This window comes from Aspergillus puulaauensis, chromosome 1 (genome assembly GCF_016861865.1).
Source record: "Aspergillus puulaauensis MK2 DNA, chromosome 1, nearly complete sequence".
Classification (NCBI taxonomy): domain Eukaryota; kingdom Fungi; phylum Ascomycota; class Eurotiomycetes; order Eurotiales; family Aspergillaceae; genus Aspergillus; species Aspergillus puulaauensis.
Genome location: NC_054857.1, coordinates 2,856,547 through 2,876,511, shown reverse-complemented (window position 1 = coordinate 2,876,511; position 19,965 = coordinate 2,856,547). Strand labels below are relative to the sequence as shown.

General features: G+C 52.0%; 11 protein-coding genes across 11 annotated transcripts; 4 read left to right on the top strand and 7 right to left on the bottom strand.

Moving 5' to 3' along the window:
* Positions 1–276: 276 nt before the first annotated feature.
* On the bottom strand, positions 277–1,614 carry APUU_11136S (putative SNARE protein (Ufe1); the record flags this gene model as incomplete). The annotated part of the gene is made up of 3 exons (XM_041694946.1): positions 277–517; positions 612–1,441; positions 1,492–1,614. The coding sequence occupies 3 exons, from the start codon at positions 1,612–1,614 to the stop codon at positions 277–279; spliced, it is 1,194 nt and encodes a 397-aa protein (XP_041550502.1).
* A 276-nt stretch (positions 1,615–1,890) lies between these two features.
* Positions 1,891–3,691, bottom strand: APUU_11135S (putative PB1 domain protein; the record flags this gene model as incomplete). Its single annotated transcript, XM_041694935.1, has 5 exons — positions 1,891–1,920; positions 1,977–3,032; positions 3,086–3,421; positions 3,468–3,617; positions 3,677–3,691. The coding sequence occupies 5 exons, from the start codon at positions 3,689–3,691 to the stop codon at positions 1,891–1,893; spliced, it is 1,587 nt and encodes a 528-aa protein (XP_041550501.1).
* Positions 3,692–5,335: 1,644 nt separating this feature from the next.
* On the bottom strand, positions 5,336–6,185 carry CCS1 (copper chaperone CCS1; the record flags this gene model as incomplete). Its single annotated transcript, XM_041694924.1, has 3 exons — positions 5,336–5,853; positions 5,934–6,068; positions 6,131–6,185. The coding sequence occupies 3 exons, from the start codon at positions 6,183–6,185 to the stop codon at positions 5,336–5,338; spliced, it is 708 nt and encodes a 235-aa protein (XP_041550500.1).
* Positions 6,186–6,542: 357 nt separating this feature from the next.
* On the top strand, positions 6,543–8,133 carry APUU_11133A (uncharacterized protein; the record flags this gene model as incomplete). Its single annotated transcript, XM_041694913.1, has 3 exons — positions 6,543–7,090; positions 7,220–7,634; positions 7,693–8,133. 3 exons carry the CDS (start codon positions 6,543–6,545, stop codon positions 8,131–8,133), a joined length of 1,404 nt encoding a protein of 467 aa, XP_041550499.1.
* Positions 8,134–8,478: 345 nt separating this feature from the next.
* APUU_11132S (uncharacterized protein) lies at positions 8,479–10,227 on the bottom strand (the record flags this gene model as incomplete). The annotated part of the gene is made up of 3 exons (XM_041694902.1): positions 8,479–8,988; positions 9,037–10,081; positions 10,136–10,227. The coding sequence occupies 3 exons, from the start codon at positions 10,225–10,227 to the stop codon at positions 8,479–8,481; spliced, it is 1,647 nt and encodes a 548-aa protein (XP_041550498.1).
* Positions 10,228–10,893: 666 nt separating this feature from the next.
* Positions 10,894–12,039, top strand: APUU_11131A (uncharacterized protein; the record flags this gene model as incomplete). The annotated part of the gene is made up of 4 exons (XM_041694891.1): positions 10,894–10,939; positions 11,010–11,152; positions 11,238–11,636; positions 11,683–12,039. 4 exons carry the CDS (start codon positions 10,894–10,896, stop codon positions 12,037–12,039), a joined length of 945 nt encoding a protein of 314 aa, XP_041550497.1.
* A 599-nt stretch (positions 12,040–12,638) lies between these two features.
* On the top strand, positions 12,639–14,269 carry APUU_11130A (class I SAM-dependent methyltransferase; the record flags this gene model as incomplete). Its single annotated transcript, XM_041694880.1, has 3 exons — positions 12,639–13,058; positions 13,123–13,324; positions 13,377–14,269. The coding sequence occupies 3 exons, from the start codon at positions 12,639–12,641 to the stop codon at positions 14,267–14,269; spliced, it is 1,515 nt and encodes a 504-aa protein (XP_041550496.1).
* Positions 14,270–14,489: 220 nt separating this feature from the next.
* On the bottom strand, positions 14,490–14,979 carry APUU_11129S (phosphatase YCH1; the record flags this gene model as incomplete). The annotated part of the gene is made up of 2 exons (XM_041694868.1): positions 14,490–14,806; positions 14,865–14,979. The coding sequence occupies 2 exons, from the start codon at positions 14,977–14,979 to the stop codon at positions 14,490–14,492; spliced, it is 432 nt and encodes a 143-aa protein (XP_041550495.1).
* A 278-nt stretch (positions 14,980–15,257) lies between these two features.
* Positions 15,258–15,926, top strand: APUU_11128A (mitochondrial 37S ribosomal protein bS21m; the record flags this gene model as incomplete). The annotated part of the gene is made up of 1 exon (XM_041694857.1): positions 15,258–15,926. The coding sequence occupies one exon, from the start codon at positions 15,258–15,260 to the stop codon at positions 15,924–15,926; it is 669 nt and encodes a 222-aa protein (XP_041550494.1).
* A 222-nt stretch (positions 15,927–16,148) lies between these two features.
* On the bottom strand, positions 16,149–17,479 carry APUU_11127S (uncharacterized protein; the record flags this gene model as incomplete). Its single annotated transcript, XM_041694846.1, has 3 exons — positions 16,149–17,159; positions 17,250–17,265; positions 17,346–17,479. The coding sequence occupies 3 exons, from the start codon at positions 17,477–17,479 to the stop codon at positions 16,149–16,151; spliced, it is 1,161 nt and encodes a 386-aa protein (XP_041550493.1).
* A 416-nt stretch (positions 17,480–17,895) lies between these two features.
* On the bottom strand, positions 17,896–19,615 carry PGI1 (glucose-6-phosphate isomerase; the record flags this gene model as incomplete). Its single annotated transcript, XM_041694835.1, has 2 exons — positions 17,896–19,057; positions 19,116–19,615. 2 exons carry the CDS (start codon positions 19,613–19,615, stop codon positions 17,896–17,898), a joined length of 1,662 nt encoding a protein of 553 aa, XP_041550492.1.
* Positions 19,616–19,965: the final 350 nt, after the last annotated feature.

Sequence of the window (19,965 nt, the reverse complement as noted above, 5' to 3'; positions counted from 1 at the left end):
TCGATTCTGTTGTCATACCATATCAAACCAAGTCTTATCATATTCCCCTTTACCTGTTTCCATACGAACTGGGTATTCAAGTCTATTTGCTTTCAGTCATTTCAAGAATGGTCAGATAAACGCGGAGACTGTTCTGGAAGAACGAATCCGGGATTTAAAAGTCTCATGCTTAGTACATATAATAGATTGCTTCTCGCTGCATCCTCTCATATATTTATATTCGCATACATACGACATACTAGTAGATGCGGGAGAGAAGAAAGTAAAGAATAAGGTCTAAAAAACTAAATCCCAAACAACCAGCCAGGTACACAACCCGACCGTTCCCCAAAACACGGCCTGCGCGGCACTCCGTTTCTCGCTCGCGCGCTTCAGCTCCTTGTTCCCCTTTCCGATATTCGTCTCCGTGTTTGATGCATCGGAGACCATCATCCCGACGTATTCTTCCTGCGTGGAGAGGTGCGTTACGAGTGTTTGCTGCAGGGATGAGATTTCGAGAAGCGATTTCTCGGCATTTCTATTCAGCGAAGGGAAGGAGCTTTGGTTAGCGCCATGTCGCTTTCGAATTGGGGGAATAGAACGGACGGAATTGATGGGGAGGGGAAACGTACTGTACTTTACTCAAGGTATCCTCGTAATACCGCACCATGGAGTCATTCTCCTCCGCAAAGAGCTGCAGTTGTTCTGGCGAGAGCTCGGCTTCAATGGCTGCGACCTCGGCTGCATCGAGCGTAGTCCCTTTAGCCGTGGGCTCTGTCAACTCCAGCGCAGCGTCGGGGTATGTTGATGGCGCGGATATTGAGACTCCCCCTCCACCAGCAGCTGCACCTCCACCAAAGCCGGAACCAGAATTAAGAACCGGCGATGACGAAGTCGCAGCTTTATATAAAACACTCTTCTCCCGCTCCTTCGCCCGCTCGATCCGTTTCTCGACCATATCGCGCTGCATCTCGATGGTTCCTTCTAGCCGGCGACTCAGGAACCACAGGATACTCTCGCGCACGCTCTTGAGGAGATTCTCTGTTTGCTCGTCGTTGACTTGCTCTGGCTTCTTCCCTGCATCGTCCTGACCTTGTTGCTGGCCGAGGGCCGAAGAGCCTGACGCCCATTGGAAGAGAAGACTCGATGCCTTTGAGCGCTTCCGGCCGTATTTCTTGTCGAGGAGGGTGGAGTGGGTTTCCTGGCGGAGGGTTTCGGCGGAGGACAGGTTCGATATTGAGGTGGAGAGGGTGTGGAGAAGGGAGGAGGTTGAGCTTGTTATGTTGTCGAGCTCGGCTGGGGAGAGGAGGGGTTCTTTCTCCTTGGACTTGGAGGAGCTGGAGTGCGCGGTTGAGGGGGAGTTGCGGTGTTTGGGTTTATTGGTTGCGGAGTGAGTTGAGATGCTTAAATAGGATGGGCGAATTTTGTGCAGGTGAGCAAGAAGTGAGGAGATGTGTGTATTCTAAGGCCATTGTTAGTATTGGCGTTGTTGGAGGGGAGGTGCTGGCGTACGATCCGGTAGGCTTCTTTGAGGAATTCATCGGCGGTTTTGGTGGTGAGGGGCCGGGAGTGCAGGGATAGGGATTTGTCCTGTTTGTGGAGGAGGTCGGTGAATGTGGGCGTTAGGTCTGACATGTTGGCTGTATCAAGTGCGATCGCAGCATGCTTGAGCTGGAGTCGAGTTGGTGTTGATGTTGACGTCGGGTGGAGATCAGTCGGAAATGCTGAGCTGGAAGTAAACCGGGCGCCGATCCCGTGATCCCCTTGCCCTACAAGCTACGACAGTTTAAGTTACGACGAGAAGTAATTAAGATTATTATTGCGATTTGACGAAAATAGAGACCTGGTATCATTATGGGTATAAATGCTAATATATACAGAAACACATATGCAGGGTATAACTCGCTAACGCTAAATCATCCGTCGTTCCTCAACCCATATCTGCAGTCACCAGTTAGCAGGGAAACCATAAAAAGTAAAGGGTGTAGGTTGCATACCTCCATCTTTCCCATTTCACTTCCCTCTCGTCGCGCAATCTCTTTTGATGCCATGAGTAGTAGGTCTAGATCTTCCTGATCTACCATTGTAATCATATCCCCCTCATCCTGCATCTTGATTTTCAGCGCCATCTGGAAGCCAAACTTCTCCCGGATCCTAGCCTCAAACTCTGCAAACCCAATCGCGGGCCCAATAATGATGTATCGCGTGTCCTCTGATGAATGTACCTTGACTCGGAACTTGCGCACCTCCGGCCGGCGTGAATACCCATGCGCCGGGCCACGGCTAGATGATCGCGCGCGTTGTCGCGCACCCATAATTTCAAACCCTACATCTGGCTGTATATCCTCATCGCATGGTGAGCTTCCGTACTCCTCTTCTTCGTCAATGTATCCTTGTTGGTGGAAATGTCGTCCACCATTCGCTAGCGCCATTACTCGAGCTTCACCATACCCTCCGTATGGGTCTTCTGAGTAGCCGATTGGTATCCCAAATCCTGTGTCACTCATTCCTCTCTGGTGGCCATATGCCTCGCGCGGATATCCTTGTCTCTCTGGCGCATATCCACGAGGTTGTCGTGCGGGCCCCCGCGGCTCCGACGCTGTGCGAATTGTTCCTATGCGCGGCTTTTCTGGGGCGTTGAGGTCCGTGTTACTCATTCCAGCTGCTAGGGCGCCGGGACGGTCAAGATCGAGCTTCGGTGGGCGTTGTGCTTTCGTAGGCTGGGTGCGGCTGCTAGACCCTCCAATGCTGCCGGATGAGCTGCTGAGACTTGCTTTGTCTGTATCTGGGGGTGGTGTAGGTGGGAAGAGGTTGCGGTTCATGGGAGGCTCTGATTGCTGACGGCTGCGGCTGGTTAGGTTCTTTTGGACTAGGTGCGATGTTGCAAATGGCACGGTGTCTGCTGTTCTATTGGTCGTCTCGGCGGGTGTGCTCATTCGGTTCGTGGCGACCACGCGTGACTTGCCCAGGTAGTCCTTGCTCTTCAGATTCTTAACTTTGGCCGCATTTGGTCGATACACTACTCCTACTGGAATAGAGAACACAGTGTATCCCTGGGGTGTTTGTTAGTGTCGCTGCAAAACACTTGACAAGGAGAAGCGCTTACTTCTGCTCTTTCCCTAATAGCGTCGTTGATAACATCATGGTCTGGTGTGACTTTTTCTTTGGAGGCAAACTCAAGGTCCTGCATACCTGGTCCAACCTGCTGTAGATAGATGTAGCAGAGGCCCCGGTTGAACAGGACCTCGCACGAATACAGGCGGAACTTCAGGCCTAGTTGTTCATAATCGATGAAGTTGTTGCCTCGCAGGTATAGCAGCGTGTCGTTGAAATTAGCCAGCGCCTCTTCGAAGTCCCCCAGGAGAAAATTCGATACACCCTCCTGGAAGTAAGCAATGGCGAGGTATTGATCCAGGCTCACAGCACTCTGGTAGCACATAACCTGTGGCTGTCAGCTGCGATCTGGATAATTAAAACAAGAAACATACTGCTTTTTCATGTTCACCTAGCGTAGCGTAAATGACGCCGCAATTGAACAGAATTTTAGAAGTATCGGCGATGTTTGCAAATGATCGCAAGGCGAGTTCATATTCCTGGTTATCGAAATGTTCCAGGGCCTGGACCCAGGTTTCGATTTCCTGTAACTTTTTGTTAACACCGGGGTGGCTTAAATGCGGCTGCAATATTTGCGACATACTTGCTTGAGCGACATTTTCTTTTTACAATGCCAGTGCCAGTGACGGCCTTATGTATAGCGATTGGGTGGGCGACGACGACGTGTTTGGCCACCTCGTCGTAATACTTGGCTGACACCGGCTGGAGAGGATTTGTTTGCCAACTGGCAGGGGAAAGAACGGCGGGATTTCCGGGGAGCACGACAGCAAATATATGTATGGGCCAACCAGTAGCCAAGATGTGACGGGGGGAGGGGATCGGGTGGGCAGACTGAGAGCGTCTGGCGGGCTAAGAGAGGTCGGGTGGATGGCACTGGGGAGGACAAGTGCAAGTTAGGCCGATACTGGCAGCCCACTGGGTAGATTGAACTGCAGGATCAGTCGATTGAGCAGAGATTCAACAAAGCAGTCTAAGCCAGACAGGGTGAAAGATGGCTTTGGTAGTAGGATTGTGAGGTGGAGAGAGCAGATAGATCGGATATATATTTAGACCAGAAATTAAAGCGCACCAGCCACTAGGGCAGGGATTGGCGAGTTGTGACGAGGGGAAACACTCCAGCCGCGATGCTGGGAAAGAAGGCACTATTTTCTTGCAGGGCGAGAGAAGGGATCGGAGAATTGCAGTTTATGAAGCTGTGATAACTGCGTGGCTGCGATATCCGAGTCCGAATGTAGAGGCAGTGCTGGCGGTTGGGACCTGATTACCTGAAACTGGATGCAGAATTGGGCCAGCAAGGAGAAGCAGAGAACTGGATGGAAATGGGGAGGAGAAGAGGGCGAGAGAGGGGAGAATAACCGCCCAGGAGTCGAGGCCTCGCAGATGCAATAATCATTGGTGATAGTCGCCTCGAGCTGCAGGGGGAGTCCATCACAGTGCAGCACGTTGATCCTTGGCTTGTCATCACTCGGTATACAGCAATAAGATATAATTAGTATAGTCAATAGGTCGATATATTACCATAATTTATCCCTCTGCAGATGATCCCAATATGTGCCATACCAGGATGTATACTGGTTGGTGCAGGGCCGACCCGAGCCTGTTCCGCGCCCCGTCTGGCTGAGACGCTCTGTATAATCTGATTGTCCTCAACGAGAGCGTTGAGAGGTCCGTCCCGAGTTTCCAGGTGCAGTCACATTTCGGTCAGAAGAAGTGATATCACTGGCTGGTTGCAGAATATGTGACAGAAACTAAGTTTGTAGCGGCCCCGCCACGGCGCTTCTGCTGGGACGTGGTGAGGCTGGTTTCCGCCGTGATAGGCCTCTGGGCGCCTGTGCTCGACCGCTGCTACTTTGCCCGCCCTTCTCTGTGCTCGAATCGAGTCAATTGACGCAGGCCATGTCTGTCTCTAGCATAATTCGCTTGCTGTATCCCACTTGGGCTTCATCAATGCCATGCAGCCCGCATGCCTTCTAGTCATGTGAGCCGTCACAATCCTTCTTTCACATCTTGAAATAGTGGTCTCTCGGCAGGATCAATTCTAAAATATTAATAACATCGTCTGACTCGGTCTGAATATCCCCGCTACTTGAAAAAGAATCCCCTCTATCGCCCCGTTGCTCCGTTGCTCCGTTGTACACATTGACATCATCATCTTCTAGGTATCATCAAGGACTCAATAGAGTCAATACTAACGCAAGGTCACGCCCCTTCCCCACCAGCCCAGCTTCAACTGCTATCAGCATCAAACCATTCCCTGAGCCACCTGCTCCTGGCGCTCTTGCCACACACTCTTGCCCGAGCAGGAGCAAACTGTCTTGTCATTGTCCCAGACCCCGGCGCTTCGAGCGATCACCCCAACCAAGGTATTGGAATCCTCGCGTCGAAACGGCCCTTCCGTGCCCTGAGACACTACCATACTGCGCCCAATCAATTCCCAAATCGCCACTGGGCGATCTAGGAACACATTGCCTCGCCCCTTCGCATCAACCTCCACACTTCCAAAGATTCCACGAGACTCCTTTTGTGTATTGGCGCCCTGGAGCTTCGCCTTAACTGCCTCCCAGATCCCGCCAGTGGACTCCGCTCCCCTGGAGATGTCTCCTGCCTCTCGTATTGTCGCCCAGTACTTGCCCGGTGCCAACCCGTTGATCGTCAGATCCACCAGCGTCATATGAGGTGAGACCTGGACCATACGCGCCAGACCTCGGATCTTGTTGGATACGGTGCTCGAGTGTGTTTCGAGGATACACACCGCAGAGCCTATCGTCCACCAACGCTTAGCTGACGCCCGAGAACTAAAACAAGCCGAGCATAACCCAGTAGAAAGGGACCAAACATACTGTTCGATGTACCGCTACCTCGTAGAATCGCATCCCGGCCGGTGTTTTGAATCGCTGTGACGATCGAGCTGGGTGGAGCGGTGCCCTCAATAAAGACGAGTTGATCCTTGAGATTCGCCTCAATCTTGCTGATTCCTAAAAATACCAACCAGACGATTAAGTACACGTCCACAAATTGTATAGTTATGAGTCATTACCTTCTATTTTTTTCAATTCCTTCGATATGTCCTTCACACAGCCATCGCAGCTCATCGGGACCGCGAAGGTCGTCTAAGCCATGGTTAGTCTCCGGCACCCTCTGGTATGACGTAGGAAGAAACCCCATACTTGGAAAGGCTCAATCATGGTGATTTGAAGCTGTAGAAATAACGCTGCGCTAGCTAAGAAAACAACAGCAAAGAGTAACAAGAAGTTGAATAAGTAGGTAAAAGTAATGGCGGGATAGGCGGGGTGATTTGAAATCACGGAATTCGGCCTGAGAGCTCAGGCCACACAGCTTCCCCAGTCCGATAGCGTCATGCCTCCAAATTTCCACTCCCGGAGCTGTCACCTCCCATACCACTACGTACCCACCCTCGCTTCTCGAATCCGGTCCCCCCATTAATTGCAATGTCGGCCTCGAAATCCAGATGGGCCGACGAAGATCCTGAGGAAGAAGCGCTCATCGCCCAGCGCAAACGCGAAAAGGAGGAGAAACGACGGGCTAAAGCCGAGAAACAACAGCTGGAAGAGCAGGCGAAGGCTCAAGCAGTGCAACGTCAATCCGCTGACACCGCACCCAATGGTGACCCGGATGCGCCTCCGAAAAAACGTCGACGACTATCAAACGAACAGCAGCCGGCTTCCGAAGTCGAGCAGCAATCCAAACAAGGGAAGCTCGGGAACTTGTTGGTGTTCCCCGGGTCGGAATGGGGCCCCTGTCGCCATGTGGACAATTTCGAGAGATTGAATCATATTGAGGAGGGTTCGTACGGTTGGGTTAGCCGGGCGAAGGAGCTTGCGACCGGCGAGGTGGTCGCGTTGAAGAAGCTCAAGTTGGACAACTCCCCAGACGGATTCCCCGTAACTGGCCTGCGGGAGATCCAAACCCTCTTCGAAGCTCGCCATCAGAATGTGGTATACCTGCGCGAAGTTGTTATGGGCAATAAAATGGACGAGTAAGCTTGTTACCCAATTCCCTCCTCCATCACCTCCGCGCATTTCCCATTCAACCCGAAAAGTACCAGATGCACAAGGTTAACCATCGGACCCTTGGGGGCCCTCCCCCACCATCCCGCCATACATAGTGTCTTCCTCGTAATGGACTTTCTCGAACACGATCTCAAGACCCTCCTCGACGACATGCGCGAGCCATTCCTTCCCTCAGAAATCAAAACCCTACTCCTCCAATTCGTGTCAGGCCTCGGCTTCCTGCACTCGCAATGGATCATGCACCGCGACCTGAAAACATCTAACCTCCTCATGAACAACCGCGGCGAGCTCAAAATCGCTGACTTTGGAATGGCCCGTTATTACGGTGACCCTCCGCCTAAGCTTACCCAGCTCGTTGTGACGCTATGGTATCGTTCCCCGGAACTCCTGTTAGGCGCCGAGACTTACGGCACGGAAATTGATATGTGGAGTGTTGGCTGTATATTTGGGGAACTCCTCACGAAAGAACCCCTCCTCCAAGGGAAGAATGAAGTTGATCAGGTATCGAAGGTACATATCCACGCCTACATCCCTACCACCCTCTTACAGCATCTAATATTCATACCAGATATTCGCCCTAACCGGCCCCCCAACACCCCAAACCTGGCCCGGTTTCCGCTCCCTCCCAAACGCAAAGTCTCTCCGTCTCCCATCCTCTCAATCAACACCATCATCGACATTACTCCCGCGCGCCAAATTCCCATTCCTCACAAACGCCGGTCTGCAGCTCCTCTCCTCGCTCCTCGCATTGAATCCAACGTCGCGGCCCTCCGCTGCGGAATGCCTCGCGCACCCATATTTCCGTGAGGATCCAAGACCCAAGCCGAAGGAGATGTTTCCGACTTTCCCATCGAAGGCGGGTATGGAGAAGAGGAGGAGAAGGGAGACGCCTGAGGCGCCGAAGAGGGGGCAAGAGGCACCCAAGTTGGATTTTGCAAGTGTGTTTGGTGGCCAGGGTGGTGATGATGGCGGGGAGACGGGGGCGGGTTTCACGCTACGCCTGGGATAAGCGGTTTCTAATATACTAAACATTATGCTAGACTTTATCATATCCAGGTTTTAAGGGATCTTTGTACCCCAAATAATTTACTAGTCGCGTATTCGACATGTTCATCATTCTGGAAGTTTACCTCAGCCTGTGCTCTAGAGTGCATAATGCCAACGAAAAGATTGTTGTGGTGCCTTTCCAAGCATGTTTGCCAATATGCCCCGGGTCCTAATCAATCCAAAGGGCTTGATAACGTAGAAATATAACGCCTTAATGATGGAACATTGCTGCGCTTTCAACATGCAGAATATACTTGTTTGGAAACGATTGCATAAAGTTAGATCTGTACTCCAACGCAAGAGACTGTCACGAAAAGTAATGCCGGTGTAACAAAGAGTACGTGACGAGATATTCTTCAGTTGAGTCGCTGCCCTCTCGGTCTCTTCGAAACGGTCGTGGGCTGGGAATCCCCATCGATTCTCCTGGTCCAATAATTTCAGGGATATCTTGAGTCCGGATTGAGAGATTGCGGTCGAGGCCTGGTCCGCTGTGCAATCCACCATCACCAGCAAATCCGCGTTCCCCCTTGATGGGGTTGTCACCCCGGTCAGGTCGGAGATCAGTCGATTTGCCGTCAACAAGGAAGTATTCATCGTGAAGGGACAGCGGAGATGTTCGATCGAGCTTGTCAGCTGGTAGCCAAGGGCTTAAGTGTACCCGCCCATCTTCCTCACCAAGGCTATTAGGGCTCGGCTCTTCGTCGCCAGTCTTGTTCTCGTGTGCGTCACTTGCGCCCAACGTATTCAACGACGACAAATAATACTCCATGCCTCCCAGTCCTCCAAGTTCGACTGCTGGTGCAGTATCGCCGAACTTCTATTCTTGGTCAGCAATACCCTTTCGGTAGACTACCGCAGCACTTACATTCGGTGGTGCTATTTCCGCGGCCGGCGCTTGGACAATATCCTCTTCAACAATTTTAGCCTCATGACAATCTGCTTGACAACTAGTGGTGTGAATTTCTTCTGTAGTCACGGTGACCTCAATTTCACCACTTGGTATTTGTTCAACTTGAGACTGGCGCACAACACTTGAAGAAGACCTGCGGGAAGCGTTATTCATAATAGTCGCCTCCTTCTCCTTGACCGAGACGTGTGAGATATCCGAATCAGCTAAGGTACCCGGAACAACTTCGCTCGAATGGACCGGTGTCTGCTGAATACTAGGTACAGGCGAGTTGTGATTTGACGATTCCACGGGCGCAGGAACATCCCTGTCAGAACTTGGAGATCCAGAAGGTTTAGGCGGCTCTGCTTCACATTTGTCTTCTAATGCAGCGTCAGGCGCATTACCGGAGTTCTGGATATCGTGGCCCGCAGTAGTAGGTAGGCTGTCATCTGGGAAGGGATCTACCGTCGTTTCCTCGGAAGGAGCGAGAGGGGCGCCTGCTACCGCGCTCGACGTTGACAGGGAAGCCGGATTATAGGATGGAATGTAGGTTGGGGAGCTGATGCTGACATCCTTGTTTCTTTCGCGCGTGTGACCCGGGTAGGTGTTGCATCCTGTGCGGTAGAGGTCGGTTCCAAAATCATGGTCTTCTTCAGTACTGGCCTCAGATACTGTTGATGAAAAGAAGCGTGTGTGTCGACTAGAAGAGGCCTCCGCAGAATCGGACGAAGACCACAGTCCATTGCTCGCATGTTCTCCATCAACACCTGGGATAGGACGCCGATGTAACCCAGATCTCAGGGCCTGGAGCCCAGAGCGAGCTCGCCGCAGGGACCTTCCAGGAAGGCCCTGCATCCAACGTATCGAACCGGCGGGGTGGGTTGGTTGTGGGAGATTGTCAACATCATCCAGGCACACGCTCCTCTCGAGAGCGGGGTTATGTCGAGGATCATTTGGATTAAACACAGGGTAATGGGCGCTTTCCTCGCACGCTAATGGTTGAGTTTCCGACCTCGTAAGTCTGAAAACATTATGTCAAAACGTAGCAGAGACAGACGGTTGTATGCAGCCCTACCTGCTCCTTTTGCGTTTTGATGCGCGGCGCATGGAAACGGAGAAAGACACTATTGAGGGTGGAGTGTCACCACAGTCATCGGAGAAAACCATGTTTCTCAAGAGAATATACTGTCTCAACTGCTATTGATCACTGGTACCAGATAGCCCGTAACCGCTCTCCAGTGTCGAAGAGAAGAGCCAACAAAAAGTTCCAAACAGGTGGTTACATGGGAAGGCATTGGAAAGAACGGGCGACCAGGAATCACATTGGATTTCTAGAAAATCGGGGAGGCGCCGACTGCCGCCTGGAATTCAACTGCAGCGTTGGACAAAGGAAAGAGACAATTGGAGCACTGCAAGGGCGTCCATTGCAGCTTCCTTTTGAGGGCTTTCGGCATCTGGTAGAGCGGTTAGCAATGGACTGAGCAGCATTTCACAAGGAAGCATTAAGGTGGGACTCACCCACCATAACCAGCCATTTTATAAAGTATAAATCAATAAAACTTGAAAGACCCGCAGTGGTTAAGCATCTCAGGTGGTGCAGTGTTGGACCGGCTGCATCAAGCGTGGAAGCCGAAATCTTTGCGACGGACAAGACAGGAGCAGCCGCGTCCACTTCCAGCTTTCCCTCAGCAACTCTCCGGTGTTGCTCCCAGCCCTCGACAAAACCCGCCTTGCGCCGACCAGCTCCTCAAGTTGTGCCTTTACAAATATTTTTTAATTGCCACATTTTACAAAAGTCTGAAACTAAACCCGTCGTAATTGCCCCCCTTCGTCATGGCCGCGACCCAGGCTGCTTCCTTCAACGAGATTATCAAAGCTAGTAAGAGCTGCACTGCATCTTTTCTTTCTCGCCCGACGAATCCCCGGCTTACACGTCTCTTTCCTTCCAGGTCGCCAGAAGAAGAAAAATGAAGATCTTGCGAACAAGATCCTAGGCAAGAACAGGAGGGCCAGCGCGCCCGGCTCGGGGGCTGGAAAGGCGCAGAATGCGACACCTGGCGGAAGCCTCGCAAGTCGGATCGGTGTGACAAAGGTAACATCAATTTGCATCAGCCTGCATCTTGCATGCCGGGTCTCTCACACGAATGTGTACTGATTCGTTTATTTATTGCATCTAGCGCTCCGCATCCGCAAATCTCGGGTCGAAGGCCAACAGTAAAGCTCCATCTGCTGCCGCAGGGCGAAACACAGCATCAAACCCGAAATCTACACGTCGACGACGCCCTGACGAAGATCGCCTCGTGTCGGCACTCAACCCCGAAAATGGTCAGGCTACAGTACGCAACGGTGGTAGAGGGATCAACATCAAGGGCGCAAGCGCGGCACCCCCCGTTGTCATCGGGAGCAATTTCGCTCCCGGGACTACCGCAGCAGACATCCAATCGGCCCTCGAGCCCGTTTCTGGGAAAATAGTGAGCTGCTGGATCACTTCGCAAAAGCCGACGGTGTCGGCAGAAATCACTTTCGCCGAGAAGTCTTCGGCTGAGAAGGCTGTAGCCAATTTTCACAACCAAAGGGTAGGTGAGCTGATGCTTGAGGGAACTCCCAGCTAATTTTATAAAGGCCGACGGCAGGGTTCTTTCATTTCAGCTCAGTTCTTCCGGCTCGGGCGCAAAAACAACTACAGGATCTACCTTCGATAACCAACGCGAGCAAGCAGATCGTGAACGACGCTCACAACGGACAGCGGACCCCGCGGTTCAGGATGGTAAATTTGGCTTTAATGAGCAAAATAACCAACCAGTGGACTCCAGAAACACTGGCAGGGGCGGACGGAGAGGCAATAGGGGCAGAAGGAACTTTGGCAGAAATGACCGAAATGGAAACCAGGGAAGCCAGGAAACCGGCCTTTACAGCGACGAGATGATGACGGATGCGCCGCCTACAGGTCCCAGAAACAGGGGCAGCCGACGCCAATGATAACAATAATTGCGCTTCACAAAACCTGCAGAGCTGCTGGCCTATCTGGATGGCCTGGGTGAATGGGCCCCATTTGGACACGAGCTCATCCCTATATAGCCCCACCTGACGCTGCTGTCCGAGTATAACACGGCGCCTACTCCATAACGGCTCTCGATTTCCTCGAACTGCGGAAAACTATCTACTACCATATTATGTGATATGTACGAGTATTATATTCGCGATATTAGTCCGAACTACAACATTATTTTCTGCGCGGGCTTGACTTAATAGAGAAGCATGGAGCTTAGCTATTATATATTATGAAAACAGTGTAATATAATTAGAAACAAGTTGATGAGTGACTTGGGTGAATGCATTGTTCGATGTTTGATATCATTCCGTTATCGATAAGAAGTTGATCACGTGCGGGCGGAGATCGGGGGTTTCGGAGAACATCGAGATCAACATTTCCTTTGCATACTTCAAATTGCTAGTAATACTCTAGTCCAACACTCTCGGGTATCATGGTTTGATTTGCCCGATCCGTACCATTTTCTGGTCAAATCTGTCTTCATTCGCCGTGCCATCGAAAGCGCTGAAACCGCTCCACATTCAAAATGAACCCTAGCACACGGCGCATACTGAGCCAATTTACGAGGCAAAGCACACATCGGAGACTCAATGCTCAGTCACGACGATGGAATTCTGCGTTCGCGACTAGAGAGTGGTCTACGCCACTCGCGCACACCTTGGCCAATGCGATTAAAACGACGGGGCCGATATCAATCGCCGCATTTATGCGCCAGGTACTCACATCGCCGGAGGGAGGGTATTATACCACGAAACCGGAGGGTGGGGGAGAGGTGTTCGGCAAAAGGGGCGACTTTGTGACATCTCCAGAGATCTCTCAGGTGTTTGGAGAACTAGTGGGGATATGGACAATTGCGGAATGGATGGCACAGGGCGGGAAGAAGGGCGGAGTGCAACTCATGGAGATTGGGCCGGGAAAGGGAACGCTAATGGATGATATGTTGCGGGTATGGTATACGACCTGTCTTAATGAATGCTTCCTTTACATATATAGGGCTAACGCTTGAGCAGACGTTCCGCAACTTCAAGCCGTTCACGTCAAGCCTCGAGGCTATCTATCTTGTCGAAGCAAGCCCTACGCTGAGGGAAGTCCAGAAACGGCTACTCTGCGGCGATTCAGCCATGGAGGAGACAGAAATCGGGCATCGGAGCACAAGCAAGTATTTTGATGTGCCTGTGGTCTGGGTAGAAGACATTCGATTGTTGCCTCATGGTAAGCATATTTCAGTCACCAGTGAACATCATTTGCTCATATGTATGTATAGAGGAAAACAAGACACCATTCATCTTCGCCCATGAATTCTTCGATGCACTTCCAATCCATGCCTTTGAGTCAATTCCGCCTGCACCAGAAAACCAGCCGCAAGAACAAGAGATCATGACGCCTACCGGTCCTACGAAACTCAACCAGCCGCTCAAGGCCGCAAACACGCCTCAATGGCGCGAGATCATGGTCACTCTAAACCCGAAAGCGGTTGATGAGGACATAAAGGACGAGCCAGAATTTAAACTAACTCTAGCAAAAGCATCTACCCCTTCTTCCCTCGTTATCCCCGAACTCTCCGAGCGATACCGCGCTCTCAAATCCCAGCCTGGTTCGGCTATCGAAATTAGTCCAGAGAGCCGTATTTACGCCTCAGACATTGCGCGCCGCATTGGCGGCTCGTCACAGCCTCCACGGACCGCATCTAAACGAGATGCACCTACAGCCGCGGCTATCGCGAAGCGCAACCCCTCCGGCGCTGCCTTGATTATGGACTACGGAACCCTGTCGACGATTCCGATCAACTCCCTCCGTGGCATCCAAAACCATAAAAACGTTCCGGCACTCTCCTCCCCTGGTCTCATTGATGTCAGTGCCGATGTAGACTTCACATCGCTCGCAGAGGCAGCCATTGAAGCTAGTGAGGGTGTTGAGGTCCACGGACCTGTTGAGCAGGGTCACTTCTTACAGGCTATGGGTATATCCGAGCGGATGCAGCAGCTCCTTAGTACCGTCAAGGATACAGAGAAGCGCAAGGTCTTGGAGACTGGGTGGCAGCGACTTGTTGAGAGAGGCGGTGGCAGCATGGGCAAGTTATACAAGGTGATGGCTATCATCCCGGAGAATAGTGGTCAACGTCGGCCAGTCGGGTTTGGGGGAGGTGTCCCAGTATAAGCAGGTATTAGAACCGGCAGACCCGATGTAATATAGTGTACATATACCAATTTCACTCATACACGACTATGAAACGTGTATATCCGCGAAGTAAATACCTTCATCCTACTACACAATCCAGGTATAAATCAGGCAAGGCACCAAGAAACACAAGGGTATCAATATATTCTATTTATCTATATCATCATTATCATCAAGGAGCATAACGCCCCTGAAACATTCAATACTCCTGCCAAATATCCTCAACATAAGCCTCCGTCAATCTAACATCCTTTCCATACTTCTCCTGCCACTGCACAAATCCGCCCTCGAGCACAAGAACCTCCTGCTTGTGGCTCTCTTCGGTGTCTCCACCAAGCATTCTCTCACGCTCCCGCGCATATCGCAGTGCAGCTGACGGGCCACGCTGCTGGCTGAGCGCGCAGTGGAAAACAACTTTCTCCTTGTCTTGCAGCGTGCGCACGAGTTCGGGCATGCGGTGGTCTAGCGAGGAGCTAGGGATCCAGGTTGAGGAGTGAATGTGGCCGCCGATATGGTCTGTTTTCATAAATCAGTACTCATATGGTTTGCAGATGCAGAAAGCGGGGATGGTTACCTGAGTCCCGCACGTCAATGATTGCCAGTTTGCTGGGGGTGGATGCAGAGAGGAGAAGGGCGGAAAGGGCCTCGCGACTCATGCGCGGAAGCGTTGCGATCGTAATGGAAGACATTTTGGGTTATATGTAGTCCTTAGGTTGGATGTTTCATTGTTGAAGAAGTTGAACTGCTGCAGGCCTTCCTTGCTGATGGACATCACGTGACTTTTGCGGGAGTCCGATCTGGAAAATTGAAGTCGGCGCCGCAGCAACTCGTCTCGACCACGACGCAGGGCCTATCTGTCTGCCCCTCGACCCGACTACTTTTGACACCGGAGGGATTGTTTGAGCACTTTTTCCCTCTACGTCAACTCAATTGGACTATCTCCGAATCCCAATCCCCAGACACAACTATGGAGATGCGATCCTTAACCCGCTGCCTCCGTTCGAGGCCGACAACAACGGCGACGACCTCTCTCCTCTCCACTCGTCAATCAACACTCGGTCAGACTCAATTCTTCCTGGCCCGGCAAACACCCCAGGCTCTTCGCTTCTCAACCTCCTCCCCAAACTCCAACGGCAAACAACCCCCTCGACCCACGCGAACCCAGAGCCTCCGCACAAAGGCCGATGCCAACATCGACGACATCCTCGACCAGCTGAATCTCAGCACGAACCGCAGGAACCGGAACCGCCAGACACAACAGAAGACCGGTCAGGATGCTTCATCCGCAGACGGCGCGCCGGGAACTGGCCTTGCAGCCAACGAACCCATATCAGCACCTGGTTCACCGCAGTCAAGACAAGACCGCCGCAAGATCGACCTTAAGCTTGGACCTGTCCTTGGGCGTGAAGTGTCCGTTGCGCCGGAGCGCGGGCGTGATTTGGAGTCGTCCATAAAGCGGCTGGAGCGTCTTCTTAAGGAGAACAACGTGAAGAGCCAGATGATTGCCCAAAAGTTTCATGTGAGGAGAGGTCAGATGAAGAAGAATCTGAAAATGACGCGGTGGAGGAAACTGTTTAAGTATTCGTTCTCGCATATGGTTAATAAGATTCAGAGAATGAGGCGGCAGGGGTGGTAGATTCCATCTACTTGCTTTTACATCCGCGTGGGTGAAAGGAGTGCTCAAGATGGTTAGAAGAGATTTGTCCAGTTGAGTTGGCGTGTATAATATATTCTCCTTGTGTATTCGAGTTCATTGTGCATTGTACGCTAGATAAAACCGATCGTTTACTACCAAAGTGACCACCAAACAGTCTATATCCAATCCACATATTTCTCCGCATGATATAACAAATCCGCATTAATCCCTCTTCCCAGTAGAGAATCCCCCATATCCACCTCCCAAGCTACCAGCCGAGTATCCTCCATACCCATTTGCCTTGCCTCCATTCCCAAACGAAACCCCAACAGCGCCCTTCCCAAGAGCCGGCACCCCCAAAATCCCATCTCCCTTCCACGCACGCCGTCTCATCCCGTTCCCATTTCGTTCCCAATAAAGCGCAGCCAACGCCCCAACCGACGCAGCAATCCCGAAGAAGAACATCTTTGAGAAAAGCCATCCGAATACAGAGGACGAAGAGGAGTTGTCACGCCCAGGCCACCCAATCCCCCTACCACCTTCAATCCAACTAACATGGAACGTAAAGGTCAACGGCTCTCCACGAATAACCTTGGTGCCATGCCCAGCAGTCCAAGGTTCGCGCGCCGCCTCAGCAACAGCAGAAGCTTCCTTCTCCTCGTCTGACTTTTCCCCATCGTCCTTCTTCCCCTTCCCGTGTAGAAGCGAGTACTCAAATTCCGGAACAGAATATGCCGTACCCGCAACGATATAACCCTGCTTCGTCGTGCCCTTCTTCGCCTTCATCTTCTCAGGCAACTGCGGGATGTTGTGCGCAAGCACATTCATATCCGTCCAAATATGCAAGTGACTCTTCTGCAGCGTCCCCTGAATCGCAAATGTAATAGGTGTGTACGGTGGGCCCTCATCATCCAGTACGGCAATGGTATTCTTGTTCTCAATTTTATCGCTCCCTTCTTCCCCCTCCGACTCCGACTGTTTCTTCTCGTCTTCGGCCTTCGTGTCGGGCGTAGAGCCAAAGCCCGTTGGGGATAGGGGTGCCGTCGGCACACGGCATGTCATGGGCACATCAGAGTGGACGTAATATTCGAGGAGGTGGTAGAGCTCATCGGGGAGGGAGTCGATGGTGCAATTGACTGATTCGGAGGCGCCGTAGCGGAAGGCGAGTGGCGCGGAGGTCTCTTTGCATGTTGGGAAGGGGATGAATTGGAGTTTTCCCAGGTCGTCCGTTATCTAAGACTGTCGGTTAGTTTACTGCTGGAGTGGAGTTTTTTTCGAACTCGATTTTTGGGCTTGGGGCGTTTCAGGAGGGAGGTAGCATACATGTTCGCCGGAGTCGCTGAAGAGTTTCAGGTTAGCAGTGAGCGTGGAGAATGGCTTTCGTTTTCGCCCTAGTTGAAAACCCTTAGAGGTACTTACATTGTCCGATTCAAGCAGGTCACTGGCATTGGCTGCCCGTGTGTATAGCCATCAGCTCTCCCCGCAGCCGAAATTTGAGACAAGCACGAGGCGATCAGGGCGCCGGAAAGAATGCTTCGTCCCTGGATGGTCATGTTGGGTAGGGTACGCCGCCGATCTGGCGGGATGGCGAGGCGTATGTTGAAGGTTTCAAATTAAAGATTTAATTAGGAAATGAGGAAGATTCGGAAGAGCCACGGTGGTCTTGAAGACAAGCAACCTTGGAAGTCGGCGATCCTCCGCTGGCTTGAGTTTAAGTCGATCTTGCTACGGGGCCGCCACCCGCAGGTCCTCAAAGGCTTGAACATATTGGAATGGAAGGAAAACTCAATGTTATCTTTATCTTTATCGGTTATACGATATAGTATTATTTATTATAACATTTCAATTCTGAAGACTAAATCAAAACACCGCATGAAATGTACCACTCATGTTCTCGTCAATTGTTTTCACTTTTTTTAGAGTATCCTCCCTCCTAATTAGTTGGGGCGCAAGGGGAAGAAGAAAAGCTTTACGCAAGCTTGGCCTTCTTCTTAAAGGCAAGGAGCAGACCGCTGGTGGAAGAGTCGTGGTCGCCACCGTCACCCGCTGTCTCCAGCTCCTTCTGGATCTTCTTCGCAAGGACCTTGCCCAGCTCGACACCCCACTGGTCGAAGGAGTTGATGTTCCAGATGGCTCCCTCGGTGAATGTCACATGCTCGTAGTAGGTGATCAATGCACCAAGAGCAGCGGGTGTGATCTTCTGGGCGAGGATGGAGGTCGTCGGGCGGTTACCAAGGAAGGTCTTGTGAGGCACCAGGTTCTCGGGTGCGCCCTCAGCCTTGACCTGTTCAGGGGTCTTGCCGACCATCAGAGCCTCAGACTGGGCAAGGAAGTTGGAGGCCAGCATGCGCTGGTGCTTTCCGTTCTCAACAGGGTTGTGCGACTCGGCGGCCATGATGAAGTCCGAAGGGATGAGCTTGGTGCCCTGGTGGAGCAGCTGGAAGAAGCTGTGCTGGGCGTTGGTGGCGGGCTCACCGAACAGGATCGGGCCGGTGGTGTACTTGACGTATTCACCGGTGCGGGTGATGGCCTTTCCGTTGCTCTCCATAGAAAGCTGCTGGAGGTACGCGGGGAAACGGTGCAGGTACTGGTCGAAAGGTGCAACGAGGTGGGTTTGGGCACCAAAGAAGTCACTGTACCACACGCTCAGAAGACCACCGAGGACGGGGATGTTCTTTTCCAAAGGAGTCTTGCGGAAGTGAGTGTCCATGGCGTTGGCACCGGCAAGGAACTGGTGGAAGTTATCGAAGCCGATGTAGAGAGCAACGGAGAGACCAATGGCGCTCCATACGGAGTAGCGGCCACCAACCCATGACTCGAAACCGAACATGTTCTTCGTGTCGATTCCGAACTTGGAGACCTCCTCTGCGTTGGTCGAGAGAGCAACGAAGTGCTTGGCGATATGAGACTCATCCTTTGCCTTCTCGAGGAACCATGTCTTGGCAGAGTTGGCGTTTGTAGTGGTCTCAGCAGTGGTGAATGTCTTGGAGGCAATCAAGAAAAGCGTGGTCTCGGGGTCTGAGTTCTTGAGAGCCTCGGCGATGTGTGTGCCGTCAATGTTGGAAACGAAGTGCAGCGTGAGGTCGGGATGGCCGTAGGGTTTCAAAGCCTCGGTGACCATGACGGGACCACTAGTACGGGCGTTAGTACATCACAGCTGCTCAAACTTTACTCTGCAGGAGAACTTACAGGTCAGATCCACCAATACCAATGTTGATAATTGTGTTGATCTTCTTGCCCGAGTAGCCCTTCCATTCACCGCTCCTCACCTGCTCAGTGAACTCCTTCATGTGGTCGAGGACAGAGTTGACATCCTCAACAACACTTTTGCCCTCAACCTTCATTTCCTCGTTGGAGACATTGCGAAGAGCGGCGTGGTATACAGCACGGTTCTCGGTGAAGTTGATAGGCTCACCAGCGAACATCTGATCGCGGAGCTCCTCAACACCGGCTTCCTTGGCCAGCTTAACCAGGAGGTTAAGGGTTTCCTCGGTGAGGAAGTTCTTGGAGAAATCGAATAGGATCTGGTTTTTGTCGATAGTGTTCTCGAAAGAACGGCTGAACTTCTCGAAACGCTGGGGGTCCTTTTCGAAGCACTCCTTGAGCACGATGTTGCGGCCCACGGAGCTATGGTGCTCCTGGAGCTCCTTCCAGGCGGGAAGCTCGGCGGCTTGGGAAAAGGACGGCATTGTGACTGTGAGGATAGGCGTGAAAAATGATGGAGGGGTTGACGTAAACTGCCTGAGAGAGCAATTGGCGTCAGTGCGGGGCAGCGGCAACAGGAAAGCGATGCCAACAGGATCGCAAGGGATTGGGGGGTGTTTGTACCTGAATATGAACTGAAAAGCCGAAGGAAGAAAGCGACAGGAGGAAGCCGGGAGTAAATGGCAATAAATAAGGATGAGGACTGAAAACAGGACCTTGGCGGGGGATGACGCTTTGGGAAGCTCAAGCTGTTGATGGCGTAACCGGCCTGTTGAGGTCCGTGGAGGGGCGGCCGTGGGGCCCTTCTGCTTCCAGATCTTTTCTACTCTGGAAT